The 26,727-nt window shown below is 35.5% G+C and overlaps 1 protein-coding gene across 1 annotated transcript in view; it reads left to right on the plus strand.

Moving 5' to 3' along the window:
* LOC140154650 (uncharacterized) overlaps positions 1-26,727 on the plus strand; it is a 138,969-nt gene that overhangs the window by 67,293 nt on the left and 44,949 nt on the right. The window contains 12 exon segments of the mRNA XM_072177217.1: positions 1,459-1,755; positions 3,429-3,845; positions 6,756-6,925; positions 8,759-9,014; positions 10,194-10,640; positions 13,401-13,667; positions 15,553-15,762; positions 17,218-17,366; positions 19,421-19,721; positions 20,677-21,093; positions 25,371-25,607; positions 26,407-26,595. Coding sequence (XP_072033318.1) covers positions 1,459-1,755; positions 3,429-3,845; positions 6,756-6,925; positions 8,759-9,014; positions 10,194-10,640; positions 13,401-13,667; positions 15,553-15,762; positions 17,218-17,366; positions 19,421-19,721; positions 20,677-21,093; positions 25,371-25,607; positions 26,407-26,595 — 3,357 coding nt within the window.

Consider the following 26,727-nt stretch of genomic DNA (forward strand, 5'->3'; position numbering starts at 1 on the left):
TAGACATTAATTATCACCACGAACCATCTTTTTCAGAGATAATGACCTTTAACCATGCATTTTCAATTTCAATTTCAATTTTATTTATACACGGAAAAGCCCAGATCAGCCCTTGAGCTGGTCTTCCCCGGGGCCGTGTTGCTATATAAATTTACATGTTACATTACATCATTAATCAAGGATATTAAAAGTAAATGGAAATACAAAACAAGTATAAAAACTATATATGACAAAGTGATATAAATTAAGCATACAAAGCAAGTACAATTGACAAAGTAATAACCAAAAGCAAACATTTAATTAGGCAAAGTTCAATTCATAATTACAGTAAAGCAATCTCCTGAACGCAGCAGGTCTATCACACAACTGTGCTTCAGCTGAGAGATCGTTCCATAGATGAGCACCCCTGTATGAAAGACTGCGTTTCTTAAAGTTATTTGAAGGAAAAGGAACATCAACATTATTTGGATTACGCCTGAGATTATAATTATATTCTTTTTTCTCAAATAACATGCAAATATTATCAGGAAGTATGTTGTTTGTAACCCTGAACATGAACTCTGCCAAATGGATGTTTCTTATTTCAGCAAGTGTCAACCAGCTGAGTTGATTAAGAACTTCAGACCCTGATGTGTCCCAAGGAACATTGCAAATATATCTAGCAGCTCTTGCCTGCATTCGTTGCAACTTAATTGAATCTGTTTTGGTACAATTACCCCATATTATATTACAATAATTGAAATGTGGTGCAACAATAGAGTTGTATATAAGCTTGAGAGCACTCATGGGAACTAATGACTTAGCCCTCCTGATCATAGAAATACTCCTGGCAGACTTCTTCAACAAATAATCAATATGATCATGCCAATTTAAATTACTATCAATTATTATACCCAAATGGGTGCAAGAGAAAACTCTTTCAATAATATCACCATTAATATGAACATTCAAAACATCATCATTAATTTTAGCCAATCTTTGTGGTGTTCCAAGCATAATAAATTTAGTCTTATTTACATTCAAACTTAGCTTATTTTTGTCAAGCCATTGTTTCATTGAAGAAAGGTCATTATTAAGGTTATGTACAATATCAGCTGGGTTTTTGCCAGCACAGTAAATAATAGTATCATCAGCATACATGCTGATCTTAGTAAATTTAAGACAGTTTGGTAAATCATTAATGAAAACAATAAAAAGGAGAGGTCCAAGTATTGAACCTTGAGGCACTCCGTAACTAATAAGTTCAAAATCAGAAAGAGAACCATTAACAGATGTAGCTTGGGTTCTGTTTGAAAGATAACTACTGAACCAATCAATACTGTATTTGATTAACTAGTGATAATGCTTCATTTGGAAAATCAATTTTTTTACTTAATTGAGAATTTATGTTGCTGAGGTATGTTCCTACAGAAATGCAATGCCTTTGTTTGACGTCTTTGTTTGTATGTTTGATATTAGTTAACTACCCTACAGACCTGTGGCGTCTTGTGGTCTTCTTGACTCAACACGAAACTGGTGCAGGTGATAGAATCGCAGAAACAGAGGTCGATTTAGTTGAAATTGAAAGAAGAGATGCAGTGAGTTTTGGGAATTCAATAGAGTTTACCAACAAAGACGCCATACTGGACATGTATAATAAAATATGCCCAGCTGCCCTGTACATATGTGCAAAACTAGAAGAAAGAGAAGATGCTCTACCTGACTGTACTATAGATACTACTAACGCTATTGTGTGTCAACCAATGGGATGTAAAGGTAAGTCAGAGGTCATGAAGTGAAAGGTCAGAGGTCATGGGTTATAAAGTGAAATATCAACCTCATCTTATAATTGAATACCTAAGTGGAAGAAGGGCCAAACTCCAATTTTTTACAAAAATGAGTTAGACTGAGCATTTATTGCCAGCAGACTGTCTTCCATGTTGTGAAATCCACTCTCTAAATAGTCTTCCACATACACTTAATCATGGTTTTCATGGAAGAAAGGTCCAACTCCATGGAGTTAGGCCCTTCTTCCACAAATATTGGGTTAAAGAGGAATTTTGTTCATCCATGAAATCTGCTTTTCACTACAATAAACTTTCTTGCTAACATATTACATGCTTTTACTTGTGCAATTAATGGATAATTTCCAAATTTATGTAGCTATTTATAACACATCTGCTTATGGAAATGGCTCTTGCAGTATATTAGTGGGAGAAGGGCCCAACTCCAGCTCGTATTAAGACCTGTACCGTTGCCATGGAAACATCATATATGATTTTTTGAATGTATGTAATACTGTATGCCCATGTATTAAAGATCCCCTGAAGATGAAAACATTCTGTCTATAAAACTTTTCCAAATATTAAGTTTTTTCTTAATATCTCAAAAACAGTTTTGATGGAGTTGGGGCCTTCTTCCACTTAGGTATTCAATTGAAGGCAGAATTAAAAAGACCAGTTTGCGTCTGACTCAAACTCGGGCACAGTTTGTTTACAAGTGTCATGATGATGAATTGCTGAACGCGGCGGTAAAACCGGGCGCCTTATTTTTAATTTGTGTCAGAAGTGAAGCATGATTAGAAGTAAAATGGAAATAGATTAAATAATGAAGAATAAAAATAGTGTAGCAGACCTTACCTGGTAAGATCATGCATGCTGTGATATGAAAGTGCTGATTGTACAATAACCTTAAACATGTATGCAAAGCATCCATTACCCTGTATAGCACAGGTTTTATAATTTTGTATCATTTCTCGTAACATTGATACAGAATGGCATACATTCAGATGGGTGCAGTCCCAATGCTAAGTGCATTATGCATGACTGGTGCACACTTCTGTAAATAGGAGTGTTATTTGTTGGAACTACATTGAAGTAGCAATAACAAATTTTTTATAGCACTTATACTTTGAACAAAGTGTAGCTGTAAATTAATTAAGTCCATAATCTCAGCATGAAAAAAAAAAAGAAGTGCAGTGATTTATAGTGCACTACGCACAGGCATAACGCCCAGACGTTGATCCACAAGCCTCAGCACACTTTACAGGTTGTCGCTGACCACTACGGCCCCACATCGTTCCATAAACCATTTATTAGCAACAATTCAGGGACTTTGCTGCTACAAGAGCGCACACCCTAGACATTCCTCAATTAACCTTCGCAACCAGGATAGCTCCCCGAGTTTTGTACGGGTTACAAAGAGACAATTAGCAGTAAGTTCCTTGTCCAGGGGAAGTTCAAGCTAACTCAATTTGTCCATGAGATCGTACTAGGCACCACCAGGTTGTGAACCCACAACCTCTCGCACCATAGTCTAACGCCTTATCGATTAAGCTAACTTGACTGCTTAACATGACAGGGTTATTCCATTGACTGCAGGTACAGCATTAGGAATCACACACAAGATTGGCTAATGTATAAATTTGATGTTTTTTGTTTATATTACAGGTGTTGAATTCACTTCTATAGATTACACACTTGTTGATCCAGAGACCTGTCTAGTTGAGCATAAAACTAGAAACTGGGTCGTGTTTGATTTTTCTGCCAACACTGCTGCTGGCAGTGCTAGCGTCACTCCTGGCTCAGATCTATGGCTAGTGACGACCTACGCTAGTGTTGATCCCGAAGGCGAAGGTCTGAACCGTTTTGGTGAAAATGAGACCATTTTTGAGGCATCCTTGACTGCAGGAGGGGAGTTTTCCATTAACGATGTGACTGCACAATTGAACTTGGATGATTTCATATGTCCAACCGATACGCTATATCTATGTGTACAATTACAAAGATATGACGATTCTGTTCCTATTTTCAGCGTTACAACAAATCCTGACCCCTTCCGTTTATGCGAAGAGGTTAAATGCAAAGGTATGTAAATCATATTTAGTTATTTTGTCTAATTTTATAGAAAATGTTGAAATTTTGCATATAAACATTTCAACAGAGATTAAGCTTCTTTTACTATATAAATAGTCAAATTCTTGCTACCTACATATTTCTTTTTTTATTTGGTTTCATATTTTCTTGTTTGTTTCTGTTAAAGGGTAGCATGTCTGCTTGAGAGGTCAGTTGTTTTTTCACCTTTTTGTCTGTACCTGTCCTTAATTGGTGTTTTCCTGCATTTACTTTGCTGTACTTGTGTGTACCCAGGCCTGTAGAATGAGTTCCTGTGTATTTATGTATGTGGGGGTGGGGGTGTGTTTGTATGTGCTCACAATATGCTTACCCCATGGCCAAAAAATGTTAACCCTTGGCTTCTTTTCAATAGCGTAGCCAGCGGGGAGGGGGGCTGACAAAAAATGAAAGAAAAAAGTGCCCCTCTGACAAAAAATGAAAGAGAAAATTAATCAGGATCGAGGGCAAAGGAAAAGAAAAGGGCCAAGGAGCCCCTTTTCTACCAAAATTCAGCTCGATCATGGGCCAAAATAGTGTAAATTACAAATTTTTTGTGCGCTACGCACACACATTGTAAAGATAAAGCCATTTCCATCCGGATTATGGGCGAAAATAGTGTAAAATACCAAATTTTTGCACACATATCGTCCCAATGAAGCCTTTTTTGAAGCTCAAAGACATACAGTCTCTATGTATTGTATGATGCAATTATAATTTTTTTCGTCTGTGCCCCCCAAATTTTTATTTTGCCCCCCTGACCAAAAATGCTGGGTATGCTCATGCTTCTTTTGTTGATTTCTACTACATGCTTTGATAGATTTCAATGGGACTTGGACTCAATGACCTTGTGATGTCAACATGGTGTAAAGTGAAATGTCGTCTAGGGGTCACTTGAGGTCATTTTACAAATGTGATGCGATCAAGCAAAATGTGATGCGATCAAGCAAAATGATTCGGATGTCGGAAATAATGATTTTGAGATATAATCAATAATAGTATTCAACTTCATTTGTATTTTATTGTTCTGTGCAACACTTAAATGGTCATATCTCTGGAACCATAAGTCTAATTGTGATGGGGTTTTCAGCAAAATAAAGCTCTGTGAATGGCACATATAATGAGACCAAATAGCAACCAAAATGTTGAATTACTCGGTGACTTATAATCAAATTCATAGACAAATAAACATAAAATACATAAAAAGATCATTATTGATTATTAACGATATATACTCAATGAAATAATATTATAAGTACAATCAATTTTATATAGTTACATATAGTTATCTCATACTCAACCGCACTTAACCTAAAACCATATCTCACACAAACATGCACCCCACACACTCACTCCCATACCCTTACACACCCACCAACATCCACTGATGCACTCCCACACTTATCATTGCACAAAAAGTCAACCTATTAAAATATCAATTTGACAACTTGCCCAGGACAACATGAGAAAAAAAATATGATAATGATAATTAAATAAAAAGTTAATCAATTGGTGTTTTGTGTAATTTCTTGAAAAGCTGAAACATAATACTTTATTGTTTACTATTTTTGAATCTTAACCAGGCCACAGAAGGTGTCAATTAAATTTTGGTCATGGGTTTTACTTTGAAAACTGCTACAGTTAAAACTAGACAACAATGCTTTGATGTGGATAAATTATCATAGATTAAGTCGGCATATTCACACCCTCTTGTGATTTCAAGGCACTTTCTGGAGCTAGGTCATGGTCACTCATCTTTGCACATTATTTGTTCTGGGACCTGAGAGCACATCTGACACACCAAATTACATTCTGAATACGAGGCATATCCTGATGATATCAAATAATTGTGAATTTTTTGAAAATTGCAATAAAATGCAAATTTTAACGTTTTTCCCCCAAAACAGCTCAATTTTGTCTAACTGTAGGCAAAATTGTTAAAATTTGTCTAAACTTTTTGTCACTTTGCATTAAATTTGGCCAAATATTTTTACTTTTGGTATAACGATTTGTCCCAATTTCTTGAAAAATTTGAATATGGATGGGTCCACTTTCAAACCCCCTACTCAAACCAAACTTGAGTACCCTTCTGGTTGTAATTGTCGTCCGTATTCCATAGTGGCGTATATAGTGGGCGCCTTGAATAAACAACTTTTCGAGAAAATCGGGTTTGAAGAAATGCCAATTTAAAATCGAGTTGTGTACATCAGACATTCTTTATATTTTGTAAATGATGTGAAATTTCTGTAGTAAACTAAATAGATTTTATTGTTATATATTTTTCAAAAGAAATAAATACATACTATTGCTGGCAAACTGACAATAAAACTATACGTCACTATGGAAAACGAACAAAACGCAATACCCTAACCGACGCCACCTCGGTCGCCGTGTAATCCCTATGGCGTTACTTTTGTCGTTCATATTCCATAGTGGCGTATAGGTCCGACACGCGCACGCCACTATGACATACGATGTTTTTCATTTTGCCGATATTTCATAATTATAAAATGTGTATAAAAAGTGGCGTATGGTCGATACGCCACTATGGAATACAAAAAATGTCACTTTGTAACTATACGCCACATTTAATTAATTAATTACTAATTAATTAGCTAATTATGACTGATGAGACTTAGAAAAAATGAAAGAGAACATCATTAAAAACATATGTGCCAATTTTCAAAAAAATGACCAAAAATCACTATACGCCACTATGGAATACAGCCGACGAATTGTAAATAATTGGTTTGTGAATTTTCCACCCAATAGCAACATGACCTGCAGACAAGATTGGAATGTACATTGTACAAGTACATCCCCTTTAACGTTCTTCTTCTTGTTTTTATTATCGTTATAAATAATATTTTTGTGCATAATTTTCAGGAGTGAAAATTAATAGCATTCAGTTTATTGATACATCGCCCACTAGTGTAACAGAACGAAAGGGTGAAAGTGAAATCACTACTGACCTTCGTGTAACATCAGACCCGGATTATGCTGGTATTCAAGGAATCAACTTGTGGACCATTACTGGAGAGCTACGGGATGAAAATGTGAGTTATTTTTGTGTTTGCTTTGTAATTTTTGTAATTTTTATGATGCACAAATTAAAAGAAGCAGGGTTCAGCCCTTGTGAGTTACTCGATCACAGTGTATAAGGGATACATGAGACCAGTATTGGAATATGCTGCCCCTTTTTGGGATGCTGGCCTTACTCAGAGTCAGGTGAACCAGATGGAGAACATCCAGAAGTGTGTTTGTAAGCACATCCTAGGCAGGGAGTACATGTCTTACTCCAACTCTCTAGCACATCTTGAGCTGGATTCCCTCCACAGCTGGATATGAAGAGATTTTGCTACAAAGACAACTACCTTTGAGAAGATCTCCATTTGGTTTCTGCCAGCTGTGTATAGTTCTGTCATGACCCTAAAAAATAGGGGAAAAAATCAAGACCCTCCGAGTGTTCCAGGAGACCTTTTAAACAAATAATTAAAGTGTGTTTTAGTGCAATTTCATTTTTTCCAGTGACCATCATTATGCTTCCAGGTGTTTTTTTTTTCAATTTGAATATAGCTTGTGTTTAATTTGTTTATCCTCCCACCCCCATGCTATGACCCTCGGTTGCACCTTGGGTCATAGCATGGTTTTGAGATCACCTTGGGCCTATAATCTTAACCATGCCCCTCATAGCAGTCAATATTTGTATATTATACTTGTTTTCTCTGAATTGACAGCCTTATCACCCACTTTACCCCATCAAAATGCAGATTTTGGTATCAGGTGAAAAGTCATATTTATCTCATTAATATATTGAAATTAGGCATTCCAAATGAGTATATTTCTGAAGAAATCATTAAAACACTGTCAAATTATAGTCAATGGTATACCATGTTTGAGACTAATTAAACAGTTTTTGATGATATTTATGAAATACACTGAGTTGGAACTTCTGATTTCAATATGGTACGGAGAAAAATAGGGTCTTTCATTTGAAATCAATATATTACATCAGGATTATTATCATTAATAAAAACACTGTAGACTATATAAATGTCAGTAATTCCATAAGAAATTAGTCACAATTACCAATAACATTTACATGTTCTTTTTGCATGAATGCTTGATAGGATGACATTTCATATGTTATACATAAGTTTTAAAGAATCTGATTTTCCAAATTATATGTCAGGTCACCTTCCTTTAATTTACTTATATAATTTCATGGTCAAGAATTGTGAATTGAATTGCAAAATAATTGAGCAATTGTTATTGATTGATCAGCTTGATGCTCTGATAACGAAGTAGACCTGTTATCGACACATGATTTCTAATTCAACATTGTGTCGGGGAAAAAAATGTGACAATCGACACGTGTCGACATTTTTAATGAGATAAAAAAATGCTGAAAAAGTCGATAGATAAGCTTAAAATCACACCGATATGAATTACGATCACCGACTTCCGGTGTAAACACACTTCCTGGTTTGTTCTACTTCCGGGTTCGGGTCAACGTCGGGGGTAATTTTTGACTTTCCGATGAAAACATGATCATACGGTAGCTTATTTGGACAAAATAGCATGGAAATTTCATTTTTTTCTTTTTTGATTGAGTGTCGTACAGTGTCGAAAAAAGACAATTTCTTTTGAAGTGTCGGATTTAGGGCCAAATCGACGATAATACGACACATTCGACAATCGATAACAGGTCTACAATGAAGAGCATCCATGAGAATCGCTTTCTTTAAAAGCAATTGAGAATATAGCACACACACCTTATTGTATCATGATAAATTCACAGTGCACATACACTCATACATAATACACTGTGGTCATATTGGGTAATTGAATTCTTATCAAGGTCATTTATTTCCTTGTGTTTAATATAGGGTGATGTTATTGTGAGTGTTCCTGCAGATTTGACTGAGGCACAAAGAAACCAAGGCCTGGTGGCTGGATCAACAACTACGTTTAATGACGTAGTTTTCCCCTTTGACTTAGATAGGGATGTGCCTTGTCCTGCTATTGGCTATTTCGATTTCTGTGTGATCATTGACAAAGGTGATCGTTTACAAGGATTGTCACCTGATTTCAGTATTGATGATGATTCAGATTCAGAAGAGTGCAGGCGGATTACATGTAGAGGTATGCATATCATTTCTTGATTTATTTTAGATACAGTGGCTGCATCAGGATTGTTTTCCTGGAAGGAATAGGTTAGGAGGGAAGTGAAATGAAGAAATGGTAAATTGTAATTAAAATTTGGCATTTCTTACCAAACATAGTAGGATTTTTGTTGTGAAGAGGGAGCTACAACTAGTGGGAACACCAACTTTTGGAGGGTAAATCCCCCCTTCAACCACCTCCTGTGGCGTCACCACTGTTGAGATGTAATATTTATATTTTATACAATGTTTCTCTTCAATGACATGCTAGAGGTCATCCGCACTTGTAAAGATCATTCATATTCAATTTCATTCATATTCAATTTCAATGGTTTATTCATTTGCACTGAAATCAACTTAATAGCATAATCACCAAAAAGTATTTTTTAAACTATATAACATGTTGTTTTATCCAAAATCCCACCTTGCCAATAGAATGGGCTAGTTTTTCATTATTTACTGGGGTGTATACATTAAATGCAACAGCCTATTAATCTGTCACATGTTTTTCAGTGTCCCATTAATGAAATATAAATATTCAGAGGATAATCTTTCTAACTGATATAAAATTTCTTTTATTCATCTGTCTTTAGCAAAAGCCAGTTTAAAACTTGTCAGGGGGATTTACATGTTTTACATGCTGTACTTTTATTTGGAAATGAGCTACCATTGAGCGTGCCCAAACTAGATGTTTAACTTTTTGTTCATCGATTGGAGCCAAGTATCTGTGTGCTCTGTGGCATATGTGTGTGCGTGCATAAAGGAAGGTCGTTAACTTTACAAAAGTCATATAGAGTGTGATATCTGAGGAAATCTTTTATGCACAAAATTGGGCAAAGTTTTTTTGTGTATGAATTGATAAGAGCCTTGTATGGTCAGCAGCTTGAGCGATCCCTGGCATATTGGGTTATTCCATTTGAAATCCATACAGCCCTTGTTTCTCGCACTTTTCTACCAATATGCCAGAAGGCTTTTGGAAAATCACACACGGTAATTAAAGCATGCATTTGACAGGCATATGCACACACAACACACCCTTTGTGGGTAAAACCTCATTTTGAGATGACTGTGTGATCGCCTCCTCGCAAAGTTGGAAGTTAAGGTTTTAATTCATGGAAATGCATAAGTTACATTAAGACTGTTTTGTTTTGAATTACAGGCATCTGTATTGATGACAGTTCTGCTGTAGCTGTTGGTGGTTCACCACTTCAAGAGGGTATCACCAACCACGAGGTTTCGGTGACCGCCACCTTTCATTCTGATGAAGACTACGCTGGAATCATTGAAGATGATGCTAGAGGTCTGTGGAAGGTCAACGTCTTTGCAAGTCCAGATGAAAGCGGAAGCCGGAGATGGGCAGAAATGCAGGGCATTTTGGATACAAACAATGCTAATTACCCGCTCCGCTCAGGTGGTCATCTTATTTTGAGCAATCTTAACGCAGCGCTGGATTTTACTAGCAATGTTGGTAATGGATATTTGACATGTAATGACATAAAGTATATATGCGTGGAGCTGCAACGAGGTGACAATCCAAATCCAAACTTCTCCCTGTTTGGCTGTCCCCCATCACAACTTACTGCCTGTGCTGAATTTGCATGTAGAGGTAAGTGTATGTTACTGCCATAGAATTAAAACCAGCAAACCCATACTCGACCGCCATCTTTATACCTGCATGCATTAAAGATTCACGGAATGCGAAATGAATCTGCGCTTGTGCGCAATACTCTATGTATATAGATCCACTTCATGGTGATAGGCACTGATGGTGTCTAAGGAACATCTCAATGCGTTATACTGTTATTATCACACAGAATTGTTTTCGCTCGTATCAGCATACCACTGGCAATGACCCAAATGCTACCAATTGTTTAACTATAACTGACCACACTATTGCATGTGATGGTATAGGGAGTCCTGTTCTCCTTATTGATTCTGTGGTTGTTACTGATGAGAGTTTTTTGTGTGGATTTGAATTTTTAAAGCGATATTGGAAACACTAACTTCTGGTGTAGGTCGCAGGTCAAGTGTACCAAAATTGGTTGTCGCGCATGATTTTGTGTTAACACAGGTCTGCCTCTGTATTCGCAAAATTATACTGTTCTTGTCTTCAAATCAGAAAAGATATCTTACCCTTCCCAGAATCCCTTGCAACATGATTCATCCCCTCATTTCATCACATGACACTCCCATTACTTTGTACAGGTTCCCTTAGTGTTTTTTCAGTTTGAGATAAGACAGGCTAAACATGTATTGATAGTCAAGAAATAAACATGTTTTGCAAGATCTATATCTGCTCTGTTCATTGTGGTACATATCATCACAATCAACCGACGTTGCTCTAAATAGCAAATCATTACAGAAAATTGAAATGGGAGAAGTGCATTATGGGAAGTGTAAGATACCTTCTCTGAATTAATATCCTACTGAATTTAAATTGAAGATTACAGTAGTCACTTACTATATGTTTTTGTGAAATTAGTCGCTTACTTTCAATTTTTTTTTAAAGCGGACAATTTTGGTCAACAAAGATTTTGAAATGCAATTGCAAATTGAATAATTTTTTGCCCGCATTTGTATAAATAAATGGACAGCAGCAACTTGTTTCCCACAATGCAACACTATGGGAGAGGCGTGGGCGCAATGGTTAGGGTACTTGCCTTTAGTGCATGAGGTCCCGGTTCGATTCGGCGGTGGCGATTTGCTGGGATATTGACTTGGAAAAAAAACAGTCTGCAATTAATTGGCAACTTCTCTAGATTAAATTCAGACTTCCGCTCTCCCATGGTTCATTTAGAATTGGGTAAATGAATCATGAAAGTACTCCGTCCTTCGGAGGGGACGTTAAGCCGTCGGTCCGTGTACAGAGAGCCATACCTGTACATGTATCTCGCAGCCAGTTTGAAAAGAGTAGGGTGTTAACCCCTGACTGTTCCCATCCGTCCCGGTGTTCAAATGGACCCCAATGGAAATAAGCTTCAATAGAGGCTTTCTTGGTTGTCAAAACCCGAACAAATCAACAACAAAAAATCAAAAAAAAAAAAAAAAATCTGTTATTTCCATTATCGCTAATTCAATCATTCTGTTAGCAATATGCTGCTGCTGCTTTCCAAACTTTTTTACCTGCAAAATAATATTGTTATATATTTACCAAAACTAATGTGATGTGTGTGCCTGCTTCTGTGCGCAGAGACTTCATAAGTGTTGGGATCTTGCACTTTGATGCATGGTTATGAGAGTCTGGGAGCAGGCAACTTGTGCAAATTCCTCTTTAAGGAGATGAACCTCTTCAATTTTTTATTACACATCAATTGTCCTGGATTTATTTTTATTAATTTGTTTGACTTTTTTTCCGTTTCAGTCAAGGTCCTTGACCCACTGAAATATGGAGAAGTGTTTGTGAGTTAAGGTTGGGTTGTAACCCATAGTTTGGGAAGCACTGGGCTAATATGTAGCTCTGTCATTGGCATTATTAAAAGCAACAGGATGTAACAACAAAATAAAAAATGAATTAAAAAAATGCTGAGCAACTAGTGACTTTGTTATGGTATGAATATACAGCAGTACTCGCCGTACACCAGAGTTTCTAGAATGCTGCGAAAATAAGGAAATTTTTAATGCTAATTTGTTTCACATTCTAGGGAAGCGTGGTTACCTTTTTGAGTGGGAGGGTTTTCAATGAAATATTTTTTGTGTTAAAACTGAAGCATCCTATGTATAAAAGAATATATGAATATTAACTGCACATCATATATAATGATTCGTGATACCCAATCGTGCTAAAATTTATGTGGTTTAGGAGGCAGAGAATTTTATTTCAATTTTATATACGCCAAAATATTTTCTGAATTTAGTCAAAATTAACACTCAATTGATGGTAAAAATTGTATGTAAATTTTACGTAGGTCCCGACTAAAGATTACTGTTTCGTCTTTATGGGAATCTAATCTCCAATATCTGGAAGAAACTTTTGAGGACCTCGTGGAATTCTCCTATAAATTGCAAGAAATCCAGACCGTGTATACACGAAAACTCGAAAAATGGCATACTGAAGCACATGTATATACCCGGTATAGTATAGCACGTGCAGCCATAACAGCCCAGCGAGTTCAAATCGATAATGTATTGTGTTATTGTAGTTATCAACAATTGAGCGCTATTAATACACATGATAGCGGCACAGTACAGCGTGGGTTCGAGCCCCGCTGGCTCCTCTGCCGAACTAAATTTCCCCTTTTTTTAAAATTTCATATTATGTTTAGGGAAATGTGGCTGGGAGAATGTATGTATGGCGAAGAGTGGTGTGGTATGAATAATGACCCCTTATCCCAAACTATAAGCTTCTTCATTTTTTCTAATGTTTTAGGTGTATTACTGGAGAATGTGCAGCTTGAAGTGGCTCCTGGCTTCATCAATCCCAGAGAGAATGACCAGAGCTACCCGGTGCAATTTGACTTGAGATTAACACCAAGCATTGTCACATCAATTCTGGCTGATGGAGGTGCCAATCACTGGGGGGTGGAAATATTTGGATCAAATGTAGATGCTTCTGTCGACGAAGATGCTGAGAGGAACGCTGTAACAGAGGTTACCATTCCAGCCAGTGAACTCATCAAGGGAATTAATAGACCAGGTATTTCCGTCTATTGTTAAATTGAATTTAATACATATGTGACTGTACAGCACGAATGAGCTGCATATGTCCTAAATTGTAGTCTGAGTTACATTGTAAAATGTCCATGAAAGTCGTATTCATCGGTACCTCAAGTTGTCGCAACATGTATCTCATTTCAATAGTCAAACAGCTTTTAAACCAATCAATAAGATCAAATCTTACTCACAATCAATAATCCTATTGTTGAAGAGGATAATAAGCTTCTACATTAGATGTCTATAGAATTCTTAATAGCTCTAGTCTTTGTATGCTTTGGCTAAATCATGTTCAAGTGGTGGGTTACAAAGCATTGTATTTTGTCTAGGTATGTATAACCAACAATTGAACCTCATTGACTAGGGGATGATTTGAAATGACCGCCAATTATGACTGTTTGAAGTTATTACCAGCAATGTGGAAAAAGAGACGCATGTAGAAATGAAAAAAGCTACCAATTTGTTGAAGGAGGAAAGTTCAACAAACCATAACCCTGCTTCTGGATATCGTTTGAAGTCAAATGATATACCATTTTGAAGCTTATGATATATATTTTATAAACACGAAATAAAACAAAATTGACCAGGGAGGAATTTACGGCTCATTCGTCGTGTACGGTCACATATGTGCTATCTAACAGCATTGGTTGAGAGCCAGTCATAAACCATGTTCATTTTTGGCTGCTTAACGAGACAATTATGGGATAGAAGACAAGAAAGAAAATCACCTTTACATCTTATTTGGTTATTATTTTGAGGAATCGCCAAGTGATATATGAATGGTATTCATTAATATAATTGAGGGCATGATCGTGTCTTTATGTACCTAGGCTAAAACTATGAGCTTAATTTCAATAGTCCTATATCTCTAATATGTGATGTGAACTGTGAAAACCCTTCACATGTTGTATAAAGGCTACAACTCTACACTATTTTTCTTTAATCCTTTTTTACTCATATCTTTTGATACTGAAATCACATGCACAAAATGAAAACAGTTCTAAAAAGAGTTTTAAATTTCCATAAACACATACTATTGTGTACAAAACTCAAAACTCAAAATGTCACTATGTGAAAGGTTTTCATAGATCACATCACATATGTGTACCATGTTTTTTGCCCCACACATGTGCGGCTTATGTTATCTTCCAAATGGTTGGTTGGTTGGTTGCCTGTTTGTTTGCCAGCCTACAACCCTGGACAAAAGGGTTGGAATGAAATAAGTACGGTATTGCAAATGAGCCCCCGTTCCCCCAATCAATGTTGAATCCTGACATTTTGTTCATGTGCGCTCAGCAGTACCCAACATTGATTGGTGGGGCAGGGGGAGGTATTGGGGGTGAGGGTAATGTTTAGACTTGACACTCAAGAAAGTGCCATTTCATCACTCTAGAAATAACGAAAATATGGCCATTACAAGGTGCACATTCTATTTTTCATTCCAACCTATTTTGTCTAGCATTGTAGTTGTTTGGCTATCTGTCCGTCCATCCAGACAAAAATATTAATCCACTCTGCAGCTTAATGCAATAACCGATCAACTTCAACTTGGTATTGTGATAGGATATTAAGCCTGATGTGCTGTTTAGTTTTGTGTGATGTTATTTGCATATTTATATTATTTGTATTTATAAACCTTTGTTATTTACACACCTTTGTGTGGGGCCACCTTAATTATGAACCCTGTAATTCTAGTTGAATTTGATGATCGATGAATACAATTGGATTTTCTCAGCATGAACAGAAAATTTAAAACCGAAACATGTACACCCTGTACAAATATTGTATTGCAAACTAGCTTGGCTTTCTTTGCTTATTTATTTATTTATTTATTTTTTATTCATTCACTGTTTCTCTCACTGTTGTAGTACCAGGTGGTAGTCAAGATACAACCTTATCTGGTCTGATTGCTGACATGGATCTGAGTAACACATACTGTGGCGATTTTGAGTTCTTGTGCGCTAGAGTTTTCCGTGGCAGTGGATCCAACCCAGCCTTTACCTTAAATGGATTTCCAAATGGCGCTACTGAAATCAATGACATTGCTCTGATTGGCTGCATAGCAACTGACTGCGAGGGTAAGATCATCATGAATATTAAAATGCCAATCAAAGAGGTGCTTTGAAAGAAGAAATAGCTTAGAGAATTATTTATCAAATAATTACGACATATTTTAATGTGAAAGTAAGCTTCTCAATAAATTCCTTAAAATATCAATGTAATGAAATAATATTAGAAAACTTTAAGGGCTGGGGTATGAGCGTTTGGACAGTATTTATTGTGGGACATTAGAGCACATCAGACATATCAAATTGCATTCTGAATACGAAGAATGTCATTCTGACATCAAATAATTTTGATTTTTGAAATTGCAATTTAATACACATTTTATGGCAAATCATTAAAATTGATATTTTTGATATTTAACAGTACTTGAAGTAAACTTTATAAATCTGATGATTTATACTTAAAGTGTATGTAGGTGGGATGAAAAGCCGACGATCAATTGAAAATTTTGACCTTTCATTATTGAAGATATGGATTTTTTCCCAAAACACCAAAAAAAATTAGGTCTTTTGGGAAAAAATCCATATCTTCAATATGAAAGGTCAAAATTTTCAATTGACCGTCGGCTTTTCCTCCCTGCTACACACACTTTAAGAATATGTCATTAGATTTATACAATTTACTTCGAGGACTGTTATATATCAAAAAATTGAAAAATATCAAATTTTTATAATTTGTCATACAATTTGTATTATATTGTGATTTTCAAAAAATGAAAATTATTTTATATCAGAAAGACATGCTTCGTATTCAGAATGCAATTCGATAGGTCTGAGGTGCTCTCATGTCTCACAAAAAATACTGTCGAAACGCAATAAACGCTCATTTTAGATCCCTTAAGTCAACAAATATTTAATTTGATGTTTAAACAGTTGTTTGATTAAGTTGCTTGAAAATATTTTGTTTTGATGACAAAAACCCAAGGGCACATGCAATTCTCACCAAATTTGTCAAAATAGGTTTAAAGTAAAGTGGCAAGATTTCCATTTTCTAAAATCCACCAATTCTAGTGTGAGCCACTATGATGTACTGATTATAACACCAACATAGTATAAACCATGAAATGTTCACATACATGAACCTTGGGCTATTCCAGTTAAAATCCATACCCCTATGGAAGACATGACCTTAATCTCACACACAGGGATGTGAATTTCAAATGGGATTACCTGAATGGTGACTCCATTTGAAATCTACACCCCTGTGTGGGAGATCAAAGTCAAGTCTTCCATAGGGGGTGTGAATTTCAATTGGAATATACCATTTTGTGAATTTCTCAATTTCACAAGTGACATGGATTCACATTTTCATGTTCTCAAATATTTCGTTTTCCGCTAGGCCCGTAAAAAAAATATATCAATTTGGTGAAAATTACATGCTGCAAAAATAATGGTTCTTTTCAAAAATATTTGTGCTGCAAAAAAATTGTGCTTTATACTAGTCTCAATTTTTGTCTTTTTACCCAGGCGTGGATGTCACTGAGGCTGAAATCGTCAAATGTGACCCTGAGGTAGTCGCAGAAGGTAACCCAAATTGGCACTTTACATTTGATGTAAACTTTGAAACGGATGTCAATGGTGGTGGAGTATTCGGATCAAATCTTTGGAGACTTGCTGTAAGTGTGTATGACTAAAACAGTTTATCTGTATTACTTAAAGGAGTATTTTCGTGATCCTAGCATCCTCTTTTTATGACATTTTTCAGTAGATATCCACGAAAAAGCTTATTCCCAAAATTTCAGTTGATTCCGATTTTGTGTTTGTGAGTTATGCATAATTATGTGTATTCCACTGCTCCATATGCCACTGTTGTAATTTCGTTCTGGTAAACCAGAATGAAATTCAAATTTGACGATATTTTTGCTAAACGAATTAATCTGCAAGAAATTTTTGGTATATAAACGTTATGTAGCCAGAGGTTTCCAGTGGTATAAAAATCTCAACTTTATTTGAGAAAAGTGGGGGGGATGAGGTTGTGGATCATGAAATGCCCTTTTAAGATCAAACTTTTTATGTGAATATCAGGTATAGTGTGACGGTTGCAACACATAACTGCATAGGGTGATTTTTTCCTAAATTTTTGTTTCACATAGTGGCGTAAGAGGTTTAAAGCTAGCTATATCCTATATTATATAACGCATATAAGTTTCTTGTCATTTGATTGGCCAATTACTATTGATTATTGCTGCTATTTTTAGTGGCAAACTCCAAAATGACTATTGCATCGACTTGACAATTATAGGTGGGGGTGTTGCTTCTAAAATAAATGAACATTTAGATATTTTTAAATTTATTTTGTTTTCCTGGTGATATATAAAATTAAGTGGAAGAAAGGGAAGTTGGAACTTATATGAGTTATATAAAACAAATATTAAATTTTTTTTGTTCAATGGAAAGAATATTTCCATTCGGTGGAACATGAATGGTTCCATTCAACGAGGCACAAATATTGAATGTTTATGAGTTCAATGGTAAGAATATTTTCATGAGGTGAAATATGGACTGTTTCATTCACCAAATGGAAATATATTTTCCATTGAATGAATAAAAACATTCAATATTCGTTTTATGTAACTCATAAATAAGTTCCCTTGCTTCCACTTAATTTCATAAATCATCAGGAAAACAAAATAAATCAAAAGATATCTAATACATATTTATTTTAGAAACAACACCCGCACCTATAATTGGTGAGTCGAGGTGGAAACCTCGGGGTAAATGTTCGCGCGCTATTGCATTGCGTCAGCATGCTATGGTAGCTCCCCATCCGTGCAACGGACGCGGAGTGCAATATTAGTCCTTTCGCAGGTGGCCACTAGAAATAGCAGAAATAATCAATCAATCAAATGACAAGAAACTTTGTATGAGTTATTTAATATATCAATATGAAGTATATGAAAGACATAGATTTAACTTCAATGTACACTTTTTTTTTGGACACTTTGCATACCAACTCAAAATTGCACTGTGTGTAACGCTATGGTAAATCGGCTTTAACATGTGAACTCTTCAAGCTTTGATGTATTTACAAATAGTTTCTTATTAACACGATTGGTTCCATATAGTGGAATATTATATAACTCATACAAAGATTCTTGCCATTTGATTGTCCAATTACTGTTGGTTATTTTTGTTATTTTAAGCGTCAACAACAAAAAGACTATTGTTTTGTGGAGTGGTTTCCACCTCGATTCACAAATTATTTAGGTGTGGGTGTTGCTTCTAAAATAAGCATAGTTATAGTTTTTCAATTTATTTTGTTTTCCTGGTGATTTATAAAATTAAGTGGAATAAAAGGAATTGGTATGTAGGACGTGTAGGACGAAATATTAGAGTAAGTAAAAACTTACTGGTTTTGTCAAGCGAAAATTTCTAATTGAATTGGTATGAGTTATAAATATGAAATAAATATAGAATGTTTTTATTCGTTCAATGGAAAGAATATTTTCATGCGGTGGAATACAAACTGTTCCATTCAACTTGGCAAAGCCTTGTTGAACGGAACAGTTCATATTTCACCTGATATAAATATTCTTACCATTGTACTTATAAATGTTCAATATTTGTATATTTTAGTACTGCTAGGATAACCACTATACCAAGTTTTGCATAATTATATGTGATGTTCGTTTGATTAATTTTTTTGTGATTATTTTTTCGTTTCATAAAGACATTCCTAGCGTTCAATTCCGATGGCTCAAGAGGAGTTTATGACCTAGATAATGACAACGTAGCTGATGTAAACTATGCTATTATCACTGGTGGCTCTCAATCCCAGACCCTGGTGCCTGGTGATCCTCTTGGATTTCAGAACGTCGGAGTCAACTTCAACACACAGGCGTTTGCCTGTGAGACTGATAAACTTTATTTCTGCGTTAGACTGGAGAAGGATGAGGAGAGATCCTCCAGTGAATTCACACTGAGTTCACCTGTGGCTGATAGACAAACATGTAAAGAAATTGATTGTAGAGGTAAATGCAAAGGATCCATTATTCTGTATGTCTATAGTAGAAATTCATTTGAATGATCACATCTTGATGATTGTCAGCATACACTGTGTGATGTACAGCTCTGTGCGTTTAATGCAGAAGTGAATCCAACCATGCCAACTCCCTCATGATTGGTTACTATTATCATTATTGTATCCAAGGTTGTACGTTCCAGTCGTATTTTGAAATACATATGACATACGATCATGTTCGGATCGCTTACAGCTGTTGACAGCTGTGTTCATTCAAATCAAATTTTTATGATAACTGCACCACAAAACAATTAATGTTCTAGTAAATTTGATTGTAATCATGTCTGTTTCCTACAACATTGCACATAATTTCTTTGTAAGTGAGCTTAAAATTGCTTAGGGGTCACTCTCATACAGAAGTGCTACCCAATGCTCATTCTCAAAATTGCACCCTAAGTGGCTTATTCTGCTGTAACAAATTTGCCCCTTAAATGCATAAAACACTGCAGATTGTACCCCTTAAAAGCATTGCCAGTAAATATCCCCTGAATGGTGTAATGTATATGTACAGCACACTCATGAATTGATCCAAGTTCAATTATAAGTTTCATATTATAAAAATATACAGGTCATTTTAGCATTTAATACTTTTTAATTGCTTACCTATAGATGCTACCTATTATAGATGCTGTATTTAATGAGTTATATTGTGTACCTAAATCATCATTTCACCGAGAAAATGAACATGGAAATGATCGCAGTTGAAGTTAAAAGTGGTCACAGTTTGCACTTTGATCAAAGCCCACAAGAGAATACAACAATTCTTGTTTTTCTCTGTCACATTACGTAAACATTGTGTAAATCCACACCCCTTGAGATTCATTAACGAGACTTTATAGCTCAAAAGAAATCAAATAAATAATGTGCACGCTCATTGAGTAATTTATTCTTCTTTTACTTTTCAGGTCTGCAAATTGATGACCTAGACTTTATTAGTGACCGTACCATTATAACAGAGCGAGAAGCAGACCAGACTTTCAATCTCGACATCGTTGGAGCAACCATCCCTAATGGTGGAAGTGTATCTGGAACTGATCTGTGGGAGGTCACTGTGTTCTTCAATGATCAGGAAGATGGTATGGGCAATGATTTTAGCTCAGCAATTGAGGCTGACCTACTACCAGGAAATGCAAACCGTGCAGTCAGTGCTGGTGGAGATCTCATCTTGAACGATGTGGAGGTTGATGTCTCTGCTGCAAATGTGTTATGCGGTGCTGATGAAATGTACTTATGTGTGAGGCTGGAGCGAAATCCTGATTCAGTTCCTGTTTTCTCAGTGGAACCAGATCCAGTCATAAAGTGCAAGCCAGTCACATGTAATCGTAAGTGAACCAATATAGTGTGGCTTTAAGGAAACGGCCATTTTGATTTTATTTACCAAAGTTGTCAAGTTTTGTGTATGAGTATTGTGTCAACATTTTGTGCCCAATTATTATACATTATTAGGATTTAATTATTGAAGAGATTCATTAGGGATATAATTATCAGATTTCAAAGTTTTCATAGTATAAATTCCAAGAAAAAACTCACATTTTCCATACAGTTTTGGAAATCCAGTGTGTTGCCTTTCTCAATGGTGTCTGCCAATTGATCCTTCGTTGGATGGTATGATGTCATCAGAAGATGATGATACCCAATGATCAATTGGTCATAGACATGACTCAGTTGCTAGGCCCCCTCATCACCGTTCATTAGGTTCTCTTTCATAACATTATGCCATCCAACAAAGGATCGATTGGCAGGCACCATTGGGAAAGGCAACACACAGGATTGCAGAAACTGTATGGAAAACATGAGTTTTTTCTTGGAATTTATACTATGAAAACTTTGAAATAAAATTAGGATTTAATGTTCATCTGCATGTTAAATTTGTGTAAATTCTTTAGTCTTAATTGTTGTTGTTTTATCATTTTTGCTTGCATGCACCAGCAAGGTCGTGAAATCAGCATATCCATATATGTGACATGAATCTGGTCCATGGAGGCCAAAGGAGGCATTTTTGAAAATTGAGTTACTATTTTAACTCTTACCTTATTCAAACATTAAGCTACCATGTACTGAAAACACCGAAAGTTCTAGCATGCATGATTCTAAAGTTCTCTGATGTGTATTTTTTAATGTATTTTATTGTTTTTACTCCATATTTTTGCATTTACCTCAATTTCAAATTTGCCACCTTTAGCCTCCATGGATCAGATCATGTAACTTATGTTTGACTCTTTTGTCCATTCCCATTTCCAGAAAAATACAGCACTAATGTTTGAGGATTAAAAAATATTATCCTGTTTTGCCCATTGACACGTAGCTAAATTCCAATCCTTTAGTTAGTTCTAACTGGCAATAAAATTCTAATTTTAATATTTGGCCAATTTTTGGAAATAAGAGCCAAAAACATGGCGTTTTAAAGTGATTTTCGTAGATTGTGACAATCAAGTTCAAAGGCTTGTACCAAGACTAATTTCAGGTTATGCATTTTAATTTTTGGAAAACACATTTTGTAATACCTTTTATTGCCAATTATCAAAATTAAAATAATATTAAATTTATGAGCAAGCTAAAAGTCAATACTCCAAATGTTGAATTCTTAGACTTGTGCTAAGTCTTTGAACTTTGTGACTGCATGCAATTGTCAGAAATCATGCAAAGTTTCATGTTTTTGGCCCATTTTCCTGAAATTGCAAAACTATTTGACTTTTATTGCCAGTTAAAACTATAACTAAAGGATTAAGATGTAGCTATTTTATTTGGCTGAAAAGTAAAATATTTTCATAATCCAAAAATTAGTGCTTTATTTTTCTCGAATTAAGGAGTAGAATAAAATGACTAGAACTATAATATCACTTGTATGTAAATTCTAGACAGTTCATTGGTTAATACCATTCATAAATGATATTAATATTCAATGGCAGCAGATCTTGGATAACTGCGTCACTCACATTATTTAATTACGGGATAGCAATTTTAGTCCGCCAAGGATGGATTTTTGGCCCCCACATATATTTGGCCCCCACATACATGTGGGGCTTATGTTATCATCCAGATGGCTGCCTGGTTGTTTGTTTGTTGCTTTGTTTGGCTGTCGGTGAAACAAATTCATTAATCCACTCTACAGCTCGAACACACTCACCGATTCACTTCATTATTATGTCTTCAGAATCTTGCATCCTATACCTTTGTACATAACCTAGCTGTCCAAATAAATTTGTGTATCGGTCCCCTGGAGCTACTGGGTTTTTCATATCTGTAGCCTCTTCCTAGAGTGCATAGTTCATATACTTTATGTGCTAAAGGCACCATGTATGTCTCTTTTGGTGTGATTAAAATTTTTGTTGTTGTAAATATGACATGCCAATTGACAAAAATTACATTTTTGACCAAAAATCACATTTTTGACCTAAAATTACATTTTTGACATAAAATTACATTTTTGACCAAAAATCACATTTTTGACAAAAATTTTTGACCAAAAATCACATTTTGACCAAAGATCACATTTTTGACCAAAAATCACAGTTTCACATTTTTTGCAAAAAAATCCCATTTGACCAAAATCAAATTTTGAGCAGAAATCACAATTTTAAGCAAAGTCACGTTTTTTACCAAAAATCATGTTTTCTACTAAAAATCATGTTTTTTTTACTAAAAATCATGTTTTTGACCAAAAAAAGATTCTGAAGACATATTAATGATAAAATTGGACGGATACTCGCTAGAGTTTTCTCGCTAGATCTCGCTAGAGTTTTCAAATATCACGCTCGACTTCGTCTCACATGATATTTGAAAACTCTAGCTTGACCGATAAATTCAGGTATCACACTCAATCCGTCCAATTTTATATCAAACTTGGTTTGGTGATTTGATATGTTGGCCTGGATTGCTGTATAGATTTTTGTCATATTATTTACATATTTATGAATATTGATAAGCTGATTTGCATATTTTGCACACATTTTCATAAATTCAATCTGCAGCTTAAATGCAATAACCGATCAACTTCTAACTTGGTATTGTGATAGTATATTGTGGCCTGATATCCTGTATAGTTTTGTGTCATGTTATTTGCATATTTATGAATATCAATGAGCTTATTGCATATTGTTTATTATTTTATTTATAAACCTTTGTTATCTACACACCTTTATGTGGGGACCACCTTAATTACGAACCGCGTAATTCTAGTTATTTTACTTTTGCTTTTGGTATTTCTTGAACCTTATTTATATTAACAAAATATCTTTATAACAAGGATGGCTTTTATGATGTTTATGAATGAGGTTAATGACTGATGTGCAAGTGACAAAAATCAATGCACTTGCACTTTGTCTTTACCCCATCATAATGCACTCACCCTTCAGAGTTGTGCATTGTGCTGGTGAAAAAATGAAAGGATGCATGCAGTGATTTGTGTCATTTTCTCTACAACAAAATCATATACATTCATTAAACCTCTAATTTGATATTTTTACCATGCATCAACCACTGTCATTTGATAGTTTGTATACACCCAATAATACTTATGCCACACAAAAACAAGCTTATACTCCTTGTCAGACACTTACATGTAGGGCCATTTACATGTACCTCATGAACTTGCCATTGAGTTATAGGTGAATTTCTATCAAATGAGTTCAGCCACGGCAGAACTTGGTGTTGTGTTGTAAAATATGAAATGTTATTGAATTAATGTATGAGTGATATAAAACAAAAATATTAACCGTGTACCTAAATCGTCATTTCACCGAGAAAATGAACATGGAAATGATTAATTTGTGCAATGGTCACAATTCCCTTCCACTTGCCGTTCTGACCTGTGGAATGGAATAATCCATCTTTCACCTTCTGACTTGTGGAATGGAATAATCCATCTTTCACCTTCTGACTTGTGGAATGGAATAATCCATCTTTCACTTTCTTACTTGTGGAATGGAATAATCCATCTTTCACCTTCTGACTTGTGGAATGGAATAATCCAACTTTCACCTTCTGACTTGTGGAATGGAATAATCCATCTTTCACCTTCTGACTATATTTTGACCATCACACTCATAGATATAATCCGAGACTGAATTAAAAGGATTAGTTTGCATCTTACGTCACTGTCAATCAAACTCCCCACGACCCTTGATTGGCTGGTAGTGTGTAAAAAGAAGGTTGATTCATCTGATGCCAATCGCAAAAAATTGTGCAAAATTACGGTACTTTTACAAGGCAAAAGGCAACTTTTCTAGGCATTGTTGACATGATGCCTTCAGGAAAGAAAGACTGAACTTTTGAGATGGTTTGTTTATTTGAAGGTGCAAAATTGCCCATAAGGCAATCTATTTGACTGCCACATTCAGAAACTCAATCATCACAACACTCGTAAACAAACTGCCCAAGTTGGATTGGCAGATGACGTCAGACGCAAACTAATCTTTTTAATTCTGTCTTAAATAGTTAATATTTCCAGAAAATCCAGCTGTTGAGCTCAGTTTATGTTTGCCAACATTTTGTGTGTGTGGGGGGGGGGTGTGATGTTGACATAATATCGTTGATCCAATTGATACACATTATAAGAACAGATCTCAAACTGTATAATCTGGTGTTTTGGTTGTTGCAGCTGTCATAATCACAAATGCAGAGTGTCAACTGAATGCACCAGAGTATCTCCTGGAGAATGTCAACAACAACCTCAACTTTGAAATCCGACTCACATCAGCTGGTGTTTCTGCCGACATTAACGGTGATAATCTTTGGTCACAGCCTAGAATTTACACTAATGACATGGCCGATGGAATGGGAACGGTCAAAGCAGAGTCAATATATGACGGCTTGGATCAAGCAAATAGAGACAGAGGTAAGCAGTGTTGCCAACACTTTTCAGTGCCAAGCCATGGTGAATTGGCTCGCAAAGCTCCTGCATATCACACACAAGTAGCCCAACTTTTCAGTGTTGAGGCACAGCGAATTGGCTAGCAAGTAACCCAATTTTTAAGATACCAAAAAAGGGCCCAATAACAAATATTTGGGCAGTTTTACCTGAATTTAGAATGTAAATCACCCAACTTGACGGAAAAGCACTTGCCTTAAAACTGCTGCGGGAAGTTACTGATTTAGGTTACCCATTTAGGTCACAAAACTCATTGTAAATTGGAGCTTCAGAGACTCAAAGTCTTTATAATTTGGCTAAATTGAAAGGAGAATATGTGATCTGCTCCTAAAAACATGAGCATAAAGTCTCCAGGGCACTATAGAAGAAACATTTCATTAAACATGACAAAATTCAATACAAAACAAAATAAATTCTGGAGGAAATATTGATTTTTGATGACAAAAGCATGGAGCCATCCTAACATGTACGGTATGACTTTAAAGAAGGTAATCTCAAATGGAGGCGCACACGCCACTTGTGGAACATCAACGGAAGCCAAGTGATGCTTGAAAAAACAAATTTAAAAATCTGAAAAAGAGCTAGATTCAGTGATAGCACAATCGGGGTAACTTCAGTCACTTATTACCAGTTGTGGTGGTAAGATCATTTTTGTTTATTATTTTCCATTGATCATTAACCATAATTGTCACATAACTGTTTATAACTGTTTTTAAACTCCCTGCTGGTATTTAAATTTTGACATAATTTCTTGCTTTTGCATCAGGTTTGCAGGGAGGTAACAGTCTAATCTTCTCTGATATCCGCACCAATGTGGACCTTAGAGGTCGAACTTGTGATGACATTGAGTTCATATGCTTGGAATTTGGTAAAAATACTGCTGCTGTTCCTGAGTTTACTCTGCTATTCCAAGGAACGGAAGAACCTCCATGGTGCAAGGAGATAGAATGCAGAGGTGAGTTACTCACCCTTTCCCCTACCAATTTCTTAAATATGTACTTCATATTGTTAAAAATGATTAAATTTTTTAGCATATACCAATAAAAATATAGATTTTGCACCAGGCTAGTTAAAAAGTTGTTAATTT

The sequence above is a fragment of the Amphiura filiformis genome, chromosome 6 (genome assembly GCF_039555335.1).
Source record: "Amphiura filiformis chromosome 6, Afil_fr2py, whole genome shotgun sequence".
Classification (NCBI taxonomy): Eukaryota; Metazoa; Echinodermata; class Ophiuroidea; order Amphilepidida; family Amphiuridae; genus Amphiura; species Amphiura filiformis.